Raw genomic sequence first — 12,098 nt, 5'->3', positions numbered from 1 at the left:
CCTTTCGATTTCTTCTTGCTGGTCTGTGTCACGTAATTAATTCTAAGATTTTTTCGATTTTAATTGAACATTTTTGAACCCACTTATGTAGATTCACTTTAATAAAAACTTGAAGCTATAAACAAAAGCTAATTACAAAACTTTTGATTTTGAAAAGAAAAAAGTTTGAATTTAAATCTACATAGGTCTGAGTTGATGGAATACATAATCCAATTCGTTCTTGCATTGAATTGCTTTATGAAATGCTTCAAAAGAGATCAGAGTACGTTCATGCAGAAACCCAACATCCAAAACAAGCTATCATAAGTTACCGTAGAACAGGTGGATTGAAGGGGTTGCTTGACTTTTTCAGTCGAACCTTCAAGATCTCAAGTCTACGCATTTTCCCATTTTGATTGCTACCACCACTAACTTAGTTGGTGTCAGTTCATAGCTATGCTAAAGCATAGGCAAATTGGGCTGTGATTGAATCCTCTGGAATGATGGAATGGCAGGTCCTGATTTAGATTTTCAACAAGTGCCATTGTTTTTGTGGTGCTTAGTTGAGTCTTATAAAGTCACCATGGAATGAGGTTTGACTAAACCATAACATGTTATTATTGGGATCAATGGATTAGTCCCACATAAAAGACATTCCTCTGGGTTTGAGTTCCTGTTAACTCACCCTCTGTTGTTGCATACTTGATTGTTGACTCAGCCTTTTTGGCCACTTTTTTGTTACTAATCCTATACACCAAGGGTGTTTAGGAGGTAACACATATAGCAAGTACATAGGGACTTGGTGAAAAGAACATGGCGATTGAATTGATGCTATCCAAAATGTAAATACATAGACAAAAGACTTCACGCAAGATGATTCAAGGATGAAAGGAAGGAAAAGAGAAGGAAATAGAGGGGGAACAGAAAGCATAAGATACTGTACAACTCTGGTTTCTGAGATCACACCTTTGATAGAGGGAAATGCAATCTATGGAGGAGAATCAAACATCCTTTGAATAAGTAATACTAACAGCAACATTGAAGTCGACTGCTCTGAATGTTGTGGGTTATCTGGTATTTCGAGCATCAGAACACGTGTCTTGTTTTATCTGAGCTTGCATGATGCCGAATCACATTCTAAATGCCATTGTAGCCAACATGGTCAGGTTCGATTCCATTAGACAGTAACAGTCAGTGATAGGTTTATATCATATACTTAATCACGTATGAGTTGAAAATAAACTTACGCTGATACAACTGTGGTTTTTTGCAAGTGTAGGTATTTGCAGTTCCTGCAGGATAAAAATGATAACAAACTTTTTGTTTTTAAAATTAACAAAGTACAACAAAATTTGTATTTAAAAGATCAGTAAGGTCTCTCAAATTAAATAAAACTAAAATGGATAGTCGAGTTAAACCAAAAGGTATAAAATGAAAAATTGACTCAACAAATAGGACGATTTGGGTCGCCCATTACGTTTTCGTCCATTCCGGCATCGCAAGTAAAAGCTCCGTCCGTAGACAATTTTTGTGGACCAACACAGTTAATGGCAGCTGTGAGATGATTCAACAAACGAGAAGGTAAGTCGTCTGTTATCCATCTGGGAGTGCACATCTATTCAAAATGAGAAATTTGTTTCGCACTGGGGAACTTCTTATCATTCCTGTGGCACGTGTCACACCAGTATGAGCTAGGGACCCCATCAAGCGTACGACCGCACTCTTTAGTCATGAAGATTATTGGACAGAAGATATTTCACGTCAGTTCACAATCTCCTTGAAAATGTTGAATCATTGGGTTGCATTTGAAGAAGTGAAAAATACAGCTTGAAGGGAAAAGTTGAACTAACTATGTTTCTTATTAGTATTCCACGGCCCTGGTGGTTCCCAAAATGAGTTGCATTCTATGGCATTAGCATCAACGAAGATATGCAACCCAAAATCTCCTGCAAACAGAAACACGAGCACAAGAATAAAAATGGGGTTTAATGGCTTCCAAGACATATTTCGGATCAAGTGGCTCGAGTTTGATGAGAAAAGGTTATCGAGCTTTCTTTCTGAGATTGAGTGTATTTAAGTCTTAAAATGTTTTGCTCAAGCTAATAATGACAGTGGAGAAATAGAAACATTGGCAAAAAAGAAACAGTGGAGAGATAGAAACTATTTACGGAGAAGTCTACTAGAGAGACATACATGGAAACTTGCTGGGCAACAAACCAGGGTCTGAATCCTATTGTGATACGTGCAAATAAAAACACTTCTTACGTAATGCGTTGAAAGTTCTTTGACCAAAGTAGACCCTTGACAATGATTTCCTAGCTTGAGTTGAATTCATATCACTTATCCTGTTCGTTCAAGTTCAACAACAAAAAGTGAGAAATAATGTAATTAAAATTCTTCAACCCTTGAACTCGATCCAATTGTGTTTGTTGAACTTCCAGGGTCAAAGATCGCAATCAATCAGCCGAGCAATGGGTGACAATAATTTCCACTCTTTTTTCTGATTTTGCTGCTTTTTGTGTCGCGAAGAGCTGCGCCTAACGCGCCAGTAGCGCCTATGTAGACGCGTCCCATAGGACATGATGGGAGGTTCATGCTGTTGAGTGCGCGTGCGCATTGTAGCGTGCGCACCAGTAGCCGCTTTGCCGATCAGAAAGTTGAGAAGTCAAATTTGGATCCAACCCAATCCAATTCAACAAATTCTTGAAGAAACAATTCAAGAAGTTCAACAAGTTCATCAACCAAAGCAACAAATCTTAAATCAAAAATGAAAACCAAAACTCCAATCTCACTCAACTTAATTGTTTGTGCAACCGTAGGAAATGGAATTGGTAAATCAGGAAAACTACCTTGGAAATTAAAAAAAGATATGAAATATTTTAAATTTATAACTTCTTTTATTCCTTCTTCAAAATCAACATCAAGATTAAAATCGACTGAAATCGAAAACCAAAACCAAAACTTAAAGAATGTAGTGATTATGGGAAGAAAAACATGGGAAAGTATTCCAAGGAAATTTAAACCTTTAGAAAACCGAATTAATATAATTGTTTCTAGAAAACAAACCTATGAATCACTTGGATTGTAGGTCTTTCTTTTTCCAACGATCATCATTTTTCTATCCACCAAAAAAAACATTTTCCATCAAACTGATTCTATTTTTTTTTCTTTGATCAGATCAAAAGATTCAAAAGACGTTTATTTAACCAATTCGATTCTAAACGCCTGTGAAATCATCCAAACCCTAAACATATATAAAACTTATTTAATTGGAGGATCTGAACTTTATAACCAAATCATCAAAACCCCAATCCTAGCAAACATATACGAATTAAAAACGATTTTATTAACCAGAGTTTTAGGTGATGATGAAGGATTTGAATGTGATACGTTTTTAAGTGATTTTAAGGAAACTGGAAACTGGAAAATGAGTGACAATCAAAGGTTTTTGGAATGGATCAGTTTGGGAATCGATGAGGGTGAAAAGATTGATTTACAGGATGAACTTGGGTTTAATCTTTTTGAAGTTAATGATGATGATGGTAATAATCAAATCGAATTTCAATTATGGGAACCTAATTCATTAGCTTCTTCGAAAGAGAATTGAACAATGTCAATATCATACTAATAATCTTTCTTTGGGTTCTTTCTTTTGGGTCCTATTGTAATGTAAATCATCTTTCTTATTTATTGACCCTATCAATCATCAAATGAGACCACCATAGAATAAGTTACTAGATGAGCCTGATGGGTTGCTGAATTGCATATAAGGAAGAACCCGTGACTGACATGCTAATCAACAGAAAGACATCAAGAAATGATGTTATCTGAAGTAGCCAATCAAACTCTGTTCTAGGCTTTGAAAATCTTGAAGGGCTGGACCAAAAGACTTGATTTAAGAGATGGAGGCCTAAGTTACAATTAAGACACTTGATGATGAAGTCTGAACACGTGCCGTCATCTTTCCCTTCCCATATGATGATTGGGAATCTAATTGAATCACAATGAGATTTCAATTGGGAGGGGCCAGTAGAGCAGTGTTGGACGGATCACACAGCCCTTGGAAATGTAGAAGGTTGTATGACCATTGCATTTGGATTGTAAGAGCATTGCCAGTGCCACCAATCCAGTGACCCTAGAGTGTCAGCCAACGTGAGAGCCACATACAAAATGTGATCCAGTTTCAAAAGCTTCAGTGGTGGATTGTATTCGATAGTTGACTGAAAAGTAAATGTTTATGAATTCTCCTGGGATGAAAGGAAGGCTCAGCAAGCTTGAAAGGGTGTCACTCTTTAACATTTGAATGGGAGTGATAGTCTTTTGTACATGTTAATGGCTGCCAAGGGCCAAACACCAATGGATTTGAATTGAACATGGTATCAAGATAAATCATTGCTTAAAAGTAAATGTGAAAAAAAACAAGAAAAAAGAATTTAGGCATTTTTCTTTGCAACCAAACTTGTTTTTTTCTATAAATCAACTTCTCATTCATTAATTCTTTTTTTTTCATGTTTCATGAAATCAAACCAAAAGAAAGAACAATTAAACCACAAAGAATAAAGAAAAAAATAACATCTCATCTCATCTCATCTCATCATATTAACTTACAAAAAAAAAACTTGATTGAAACCCAATTTAAAGAGAAAAAAAAAGAAGATTAAAGTCACAAGAGAAAATTCAAATAAAGAAATAAAAAAAGATATTTATATATATATATACTTATAACAGAGACATAGAACCCAATAATAACCCAAAGACTGGAAATCTGACAAATAACGACTAATCAAAAATCAAAAAAGATTCTACTCTTCTTGCTTGTTTTTTTCTTCTTTAATTTTTTTTGTAGAATAAAAGTGAGGTTGGAAAAGTCGAGTCCAGAAAGATGTAGATTAATAATTTTATCTGTTTATGTGACCCTCACACTCACATTTTCTCTCCCTGCAGCTAATCCAACAAATTCTTCAAAATAAGAAACCCATATCAACCTATTCCATCTGACAATACATAACATCTTTTTCAACTTCTAGCAATCGATGATCGCTTCATCTTCCATAATTGATGTATCGATTGACCTCTTTTCCTACCACCTTCAATCATAGTAGAACTTCTCACAAGTCCTCCATCAAATCCTTCTTGAAGATGTTCTCCAAGACCTTCATCAGTTCCTTCTCTATCTCCTTTCTTTTTCCTCGAATCCTCCATCTTTGCTGATCCAGATCCACTACTACTCATGGCAGAAGAAATTCGACCTCCCCAACTTTTACCACCTAAATGACTTAATCTTTCTAATGCGGCTGTTGCTGCACTCATCTTTCTAGATCTTACTTTCTTCATTCCCGCTTCTTCCTCTTCTACTTCTTCTTCATTCATCATCACACTTTCACCATCTCCTCTCTCATTTCTTCCAAACCTATACTTTGAATCAGTTCCTTGTGAATGTGCATTCCGACTCGTACGCTTCTTCATAGGTGTTTGTCCATCATCATCATTAAATTCGTTCCTATTTTGATAAGATTCAAATTGGTTCAAGTCCATAGTTGATCGACTTGTCAATTTACGAGTCCTTTCATGTTGAAGATTATTCCACTCATCATCACCGTTTTCTTTTCTCCTTGCTCTCTCGCCCGTACTTCTGATTTGCTCTTGACTGATGACATTTCGTAAACTCGAACTCATCGAAGCATCACTATGGTAACGACCTCTACTAGAGCCTAAAGCCAGATCTGAGTCGTCGCGGTGACCTGCACGGGAAAGCATTGTTTGGGCGCGATCAAGTATATGGCTCATCGAGCTCTGTGATCGATTGATGCTAGTTCCTAACCTCCTCCTTTGCTCATCTTCATCGTCATGGTAATCTTCTTCCTGTTCTTCCTCTTCATCACTATACTGTCTAGTCTTGATCACCCTTGAATGTGTGGGAGAATAGTTGGAATGCGCATTGAGCTCGGTAACTAAGCTTGTAGTCAATCTTTTTGGGGTCCTCGGAAACATCATCATCATCGATTGTGTGCCACGTATGGTGGTAGAGGTTGATTGATTAGTTGAACTACGTTGTGGTCGGTTCAAGATCGAGTGCGTGGTTTGGTTTCCTTCCATAGACTGACGTGCTGACTCTGTTTTTCCTTCAGAACGGTTATTACGATCAGAGATACTTGAACGTGATTGATGTTGTGACTGTTGTGAATGTTGTGAATCAAATGAGGTTCGATAGGATGCAAATTCATCAATTGGCTCATCACCTCGGCTAGCTCTTGGTTCGATACCACTATTACGTCAAGGGTATACGTCATCAGCTTTCTGATGAATCATCTTCATTCTTCAACTCAATCAAAAGGAAAGGAAGGGGATGAGACTAACGAAAGCCGACTTCTTATTGGTGGTCGATCTTTTTGGGCTCGCCCAATAGAATTAGTCCTTCCTACACCCAGCGAGTGATGTCGATTCTGAGCAAACGCAACTGTATAAGCTCGTGCGGGTAGGTCGATCAGAGACTGGCGGTCTCTACTGGTGGCTGCCACAGGGGACACAGGAGTGTTGTTAACACTGATCTTCTTACTGACTCTAGCCAATGGAGAGTCGTCATCGACAGAGTCGATGCGTGAAAGTGGAGTAATACCGCTGAATTGTCGCAGTTTGGTAGGACTCGCTGATCGACTTATATATCCACTCGCTCTACTTATCGACCTTGAATGACTACCCATCGCAAGACCAGACGAAAGGCGGTGGTCCTCACTGCTAATATTGGAAGTGTTCTCAAAGCGACGCATCGCATTTGATTCTCGTTCAGTTTGACGTTGAAGTTTATTGAGACAAATCAAAGTTTCCGTCAAGTCACGAATCTGATCATTAGATGATCTCACTAATTGACCATGCACTCGCTCAATTTGAGATCGCTCCGCTTGCATGATTTCAACCTTTCGTATTGTACTACTCGACTTTCGACTACTTGCTGGACCTGCATTGCGTTCATCATACCTATACCTTTGCTCACTGTCACCGCGTTCATCCTCAGCCTCATCGTCTAAGAGTTCTAATTCTACTTGTGAGTTGACCCCGGAGTCGACCAATTCTTTTAGGCCCGCATTGATCCTACAACTGTGTTTGACAACTGAAGAGACGAGTTGAACCAACAAACTGTGGGAATCGTCTTCTGAGTTTGTAGACGAGTTCCGAAGTTGACTCTGATCCAAGCTTTCTAGAGCCTCGATGAGCAATTTATGATGTTCAACTTCTGGCGTCGGACTCAGAAGGCCTGTTCCCAAGGCACCTGCACGAGAGGATTCAGCACGGGTGGGTGCACGTGTATTGGAAGTTACTCGATGATTGATTGAGTTGTTCAAATTGGGTGTTCGTGGGGGTCCACGACCACTACCAAGGAGAGATGCTTGTGTCATTCTAGATTGACCATGTTGCCGTCTAGATGAACCACCTGAGCTAGATGATTGATGATCAGCTATACTACCATGACGTGTACTATCCAGACTACCTCGAATCACATGAGTAAGTTGAAGACTTCCTGTCGATCGGGCGCCACCACCACCACTGCCGCGTACGGTGCGGTCTCTTTCTAGCGATGGTCTGTGTTTGGTGGGTGTGCTTGTCACATTGCTTCGCCTCATAGCGTTCAGCATTGATTCTGAGCGAATAACTCCATCTCGAGATGGGGATTCTATAATCATTCATTGAATAGATCTTGTCAGGACATCGAAGCAAAGTAATATACTAGATGCAAAAGTTGAGTCACCCTGATGTTTACTCCTACGACCACTTGACTCATTAGATCCAGCTGTATATGTGTTTGATTGCGGGTAGTTGTAAGTAGTAGCAGACAACCCATCATCATCTTCTTCATATCTAGCTCTGGCCTCTCGGTGGCCTGAGAAAATGGTATTATTCGAGTTCCAGTTCCGATTCCGTATCTGTCCGGTGGTCAGGTTTCGAGGATCATAGACTAAAAAACCCACACCATGACCAAAGATGTGATGGAGGGAAAGACAAGGGCATAATCAGCGAAAGTGAAGACCCTACAGTTTCATATCAACCTGATTAAAACCATCAAAGAAAACTACTATGATGAAGATACTGACCACCACCCATGACAGACTGAGATCGTTCGAGATGTCCCATTCCAAATTCGTCAGTCAGACTAGAGTGTTTAGTACGAAATAGTGATTTACCAGAACGATTGATGAAATTTTGAGAAGGTGATGGTTCATAGAATGATAAAGATGACTCTACTCCTCTTCTCAACTCTCTTACCGACATGGACCCGTTTATCATAGATGAAGAATAAGGCCCGCTTTGATCAATTGAAGAATTCCGGCTGTCGCCGAGCATCGAGCGACGCGAGTCATTGACCATGTAACGTTTTGGTGATTTTCTAGGGGAAGCTAGATTGTAGGTGTTATGACGGCGAGGACTTGGTAGCAAGTCAAGAGGTTTACCATGTCGATCAAATCGGTCTGATTTTGGATTGGAGGGTTCCATACTGTGCCGACGGTCAGGCGAAGATGTTGGGTCAAAAATCTGCTTGCCCGAATGATTTGACATGACAGCAGAGATACGAGAGCTCGATCGTCCATCTGAGCTTTGACTAGCTCCATTCGAACGTGGAGGCTGAATGAAATGATCAGGTAAACCAGGTCTCGGTCGACGTGAATAGGATTGAGGTGGAGATGATTGAGAGTTTGTAAGGATCGATTTGGTTTTGGAAGCAATCATCGCCGTAGATGGATGTGGTTCAGTTCGGCTACTAGGAAAGATGGAGGAGCGTGGTTTAGGATCATCCCACTCTTCCGTTGGTTGATTGTGACGACGGTAGTGAGATGTAGATGAGGCTCGAGAATATGTGAGAGAGGGATTAGCTACAGAATGAGCGGTCAAGTCCGGGTCGATATGATCTTCGTGTAAGGAGGGCCGAGAGGAAGGAAGAAGCGAGCTAGCGCGGGTAGGGCGGGTACCCGACCTTCGGCTCTTCAATGGCGATGAAGCAGGCAGGGGAGGACTGTTCTGGCGGACGGAAAGATCTTCTGACCTGTGCATGACATGATATCCTGAAGGAGGGTCATGTGACGACACGCGTTGATGATTGGGTAGGCCCGTCCTATGTACGGGGCCACGACGACTAGAGATAGATGAGAGGGGGGCGAGGACCGATCGAGAGGCTTGATGAAGATGGTCTTCAGCTGCAAAATTATTTACTGAGCTTGAGTGACGGAGCGGACCTGTTCGAGTCTTCACCGGCGTCCGCATCTCTTCTTCGGTCTCGAGTCGAGCAGGAACTCGATGGGCGTCATTGTCAACCCAATCCAGACGGTGGTCTATATCATCTGCATCGTCTTGGTCTTCATACTCTGGATGTCGATAAGAGTCAGAGTGAGTAGGGGAAGAAAGCGAGTCTCGTGAGCCTCCCAACCCTTTGCCAATGGTCTCGCTCGATGAGGTTTGCATGGATCTGGACTCTGACGGCTCGCGGCTGTGATTGCTTGATGACCTGCTATTTCTAGGCTGTCCATGCCCATGAAGCTGCTGAAGCTGAGGCAAGTCGGCGGACGTAAAATCATCAACCGAAGATGAACGTAGGCGATGATTGTCTATCGTCTGAGCCGCGGAAATACCGGTATCCGCACGCAGATTCGGAACTAGCTTCGACGTTTGCGTATCTCGCTTGGAGTGAGGGATTTGACTTTGTCTCATAGGCTCTTTGATTTTTACATCACCTCGATATTGTCTCTCATTATCCGGTGGTACTCCATGAGTCAACGTTCGGTCCAGATCGTCCTGCTCTCCATCGTCGGGAAGATTTTCTCCTGCATTTCCAGTCATCCCATCGTCATCTTCTCCCATCTCGAAACAACTAAGTGGCAGCCGTGAGCCAGGGCCCTTGCCGCGCACGCTGCCCAGTCGAACATCCTCGTCTCTTCCAGCTTCATCTTTCAAGGCTTTGTTTTGGCTGGGATTCGAGACCTTCCTAGGACTTGGACTGTATCCCTGAGCGAACGGAATGAGACCTGATTGACGCGGAATGGTCAGAGAGTTCTTTGAACTGCTTGTTGTTGGTCCAGGCGACTCCAAGTCGTCCAATGGTTCAGGGAGTGGCTCAGACTCGGACAGAACTGATTGAAAGGTTGCTGAACGATCGTCGAGATCAGACGATGAGCTGGAGGATGGAGATGATGAACCAGAGGAAGGTGGGGGCGGTGGTAATGGTGGCTCAGATGAAGGAGGCTGCTGATCACCTTTTGTAGGTGAAGTGGGCGGTGAGAGAGTGGCGTTGATGTTGGCGAGTATCTGATTTCAATGAGAGAGCAAATCGTCGTCAGTCAACGGAAAGGAGGATGAACACAGCAAGATGAGATACAGAAAACTGAACTCGTTTATTTTTCTCCTTCATACTGACGAGTCTCTTAGAGCGTTGCGAGCTCGGTGGTTCATCAATCTTTGAAAGAGTGCTTTGGGAGCGTCGTTCTCGGACCAGCACCTTGCTGCCTATAAGATCCAACGATCCGCTTGATCCGCTTGATCCGGTACGGCCGGGTCTGACACTGATTTTGTTTAGAGAGGTAATGGATAAATCGGACGGCGAAGCCTTGTGAAGGGTAGTGTTAGAAAGATCGTTGGTAGATGTACGCTTGGGGATGGGAACATCTGTGACCAGAGCCGGTGGAACGATTGTCTTGGTAGGTGAAATTTCGAGAGAGTGTCGAGGGGCATCTTTAGGAGCGTTTCCTTGGGATTTCCACACCGATGAGATTCGTCGGATCTGCGTAGTCTTACTGTTTCGAGGGAGTGTGGAAGTATGGGTAGGGTCAAAGTGAGAACGAGTGCTTGAGACTGATTTGCCCTCCACTGAAGAATGGTCCATGGAACGCCGGACTGAAGAATTGGTGGAGGTGATCGATGCTCGATGAAGAGTTGATGGTCGTGCTCTGGGAGGGTTAGATTCTTGTTTGAAGCTTGCCAGGGAGCTGACCGATCTCAATTGACGTAAGCGAACCCTAGACGAGGATCCTAGATTACATAAGTGTGAAAATGGGCAAGAGTCAAATGAAGTTTAATTGGTTGGTCGTGAAATCGAATGGTACTGTACCGTGAAATAGATTGGCTGGTCGTAAGTTTGAGGGATCTGTTGGATCGCTAATGTTGGTTGAAGGTGTGCTGAATCTACCAGTGGTATTGGACTGAATGGTTTGTATCGAAGATGATTGATTGTGACGAGTAGCAGTTCCGTTTCGTCGAGGAAGGTTTTGTTGATAACTTGAGTGAGATGATGGTTTGACAGCGCTGTCGCCAACACTGCCACTACCAGTGTCTGCGCTTGAGATGGTATTCGGAGGTGAAGGTAGACCGTGTTGAAGAACCGATCGAATTCGAGATGGTTTTGAAGTTCTAAAGAGAGGTTAGGAGTCGATGTTCGTGAAGCAGCAAAACCAGTCAAAGACTTGAATCGCGTTTTTGGATTTGACTCGCTTAAGGGTTCAATGATATATTACACTTGTACTCACATTCGCTCAGAGCCGCTTGTAGCTTTACTACTGCCTCGATCGTCATAGTTTTGCTGAGAATCGATTGTTCCAAACCTATTTCGCGTCACTGGTGGACGATCACGGTTTCGAGTAGTCGAACTTGAGCCAGAGTTCATGTTCAAGAGGTGAGAGGAGACTAGGAGCTCGAAGCCGAGTTGAAGGCGAGAGGAAACGAGGGCTTTCGACCATCAACTAAAGTACTCACTCAAGACACACTGGAGATATAGCGGCGAGGAAGGGGGAAAGGTCTAGGTAAGCAGGGCGATTCGTAAAATCTGATATTCAGTAAGATATGTATCGACTCGCATGGAGTCTTGAGACAGATATTGGCGTCTGACTCTGAAGTCGAAGAAGCCTCCTTCGGGATATACATATCCGCTTGGCCTACCCTTGTTGGCAGATGTAATGTAGGTGAGCGTGGGGAAATGTGTATGTAGCTCGAGAAAATTGCTGAACCAAGGGAATCAAGCGAGACAGAAAGGTGTTGAAACAGAAAACTTTCCTCTCACCCACCAGTGTTCAGTTGATGGGGATGAGAAGGGGAGGGATGTATCAAGGGATAATAAAAAGGGAGATGTTTGAGCCTCATTCTTC

The 12,098-nt window shown here is 42.1% G+C and overlaps 3 protein-coding genes across 3 annotated transcripts; 1 reads left to right on the top strand and 2 right to left on the bottom strand.

Annotated features, from left to right (window-relative positions):
- Nucleotides 1-1,084: 1,084 nt before the first annotated feature.
- MELLADRAFT_123858 (uncharacterized protein) lies at nt 1,085-1,983 on the bottom strand (the record flags this gene model as incomplete). Its single annotated transcript, XM_007407433.1, has 5 exons — nt 1,085-1,116; nt 1,227-1,295; nt 1,429-1,533; nt 1,624-1,701; nt 1,830-1,983. The coding sequence occupies 5 exons, from the start codon at nt 1,981-1,983 to the stop codon at nt 1,085-1,087; spliced, it is 438 nt and encodes a 145-aa protein (XP_007407495.1).
- Nucleotides 1,984-2,746: 763 nt separating this feature from the next.
- Nucleotides 2,747-3,586, top strand: MELLADRAFT_104435 (uncharacterized protein; the record flags this gene model as incomplete). The annotated part of the gene is made up of 2 exons (XM_007407543.1): nt 2,747-3,063; nt 3,157-3,586. 2 exons carry the CDS (start codon nt 2,747-2,749, stop codon nt 3,584-3,586), a joined length of 747 nt encoding a protein of 248 aa, XP_007407605.1.
- Nucleotides 3,587-4,448: 862 nt separating this feature from the next.
- MELLADRAFT_71305 (uncharacterized protein) lies at nt 4,449-5,975 on the bottom strand (the record flags this gene model as incomplete). The annotated part of the gene is made up of 1 exon (XM_007407432.1): nt 4,449-5,975. A coding segment is annotated over one exon (980 nt), but the record flags the coding sequence as incomplete, so codon positions are not given.
- Nucleotides 5,976-12,098: the final 6,123 nt, after the last annotated feature.

Source organism: Melampsora larici-populina, assembly GCF_000204055.1.
Source record: "Melampsora larici-populina 98AG31 unplaced genomic scaffold MELLAscaffold_9, whole genome shotgun sequence".
Classification (NCBI taxonomy): domain Eukaryota; kingdom Fungi; phylum Basidiomycota; class Pucciniomycetes; order Pucciniales; family Melampsoraceae; genus Melampsora; species Melampsora laricis-populina.
Note: the sequence above shows the minus strand (reverse complement) of the source record. Positions and strands in the feature narration are given on the sequence as shown.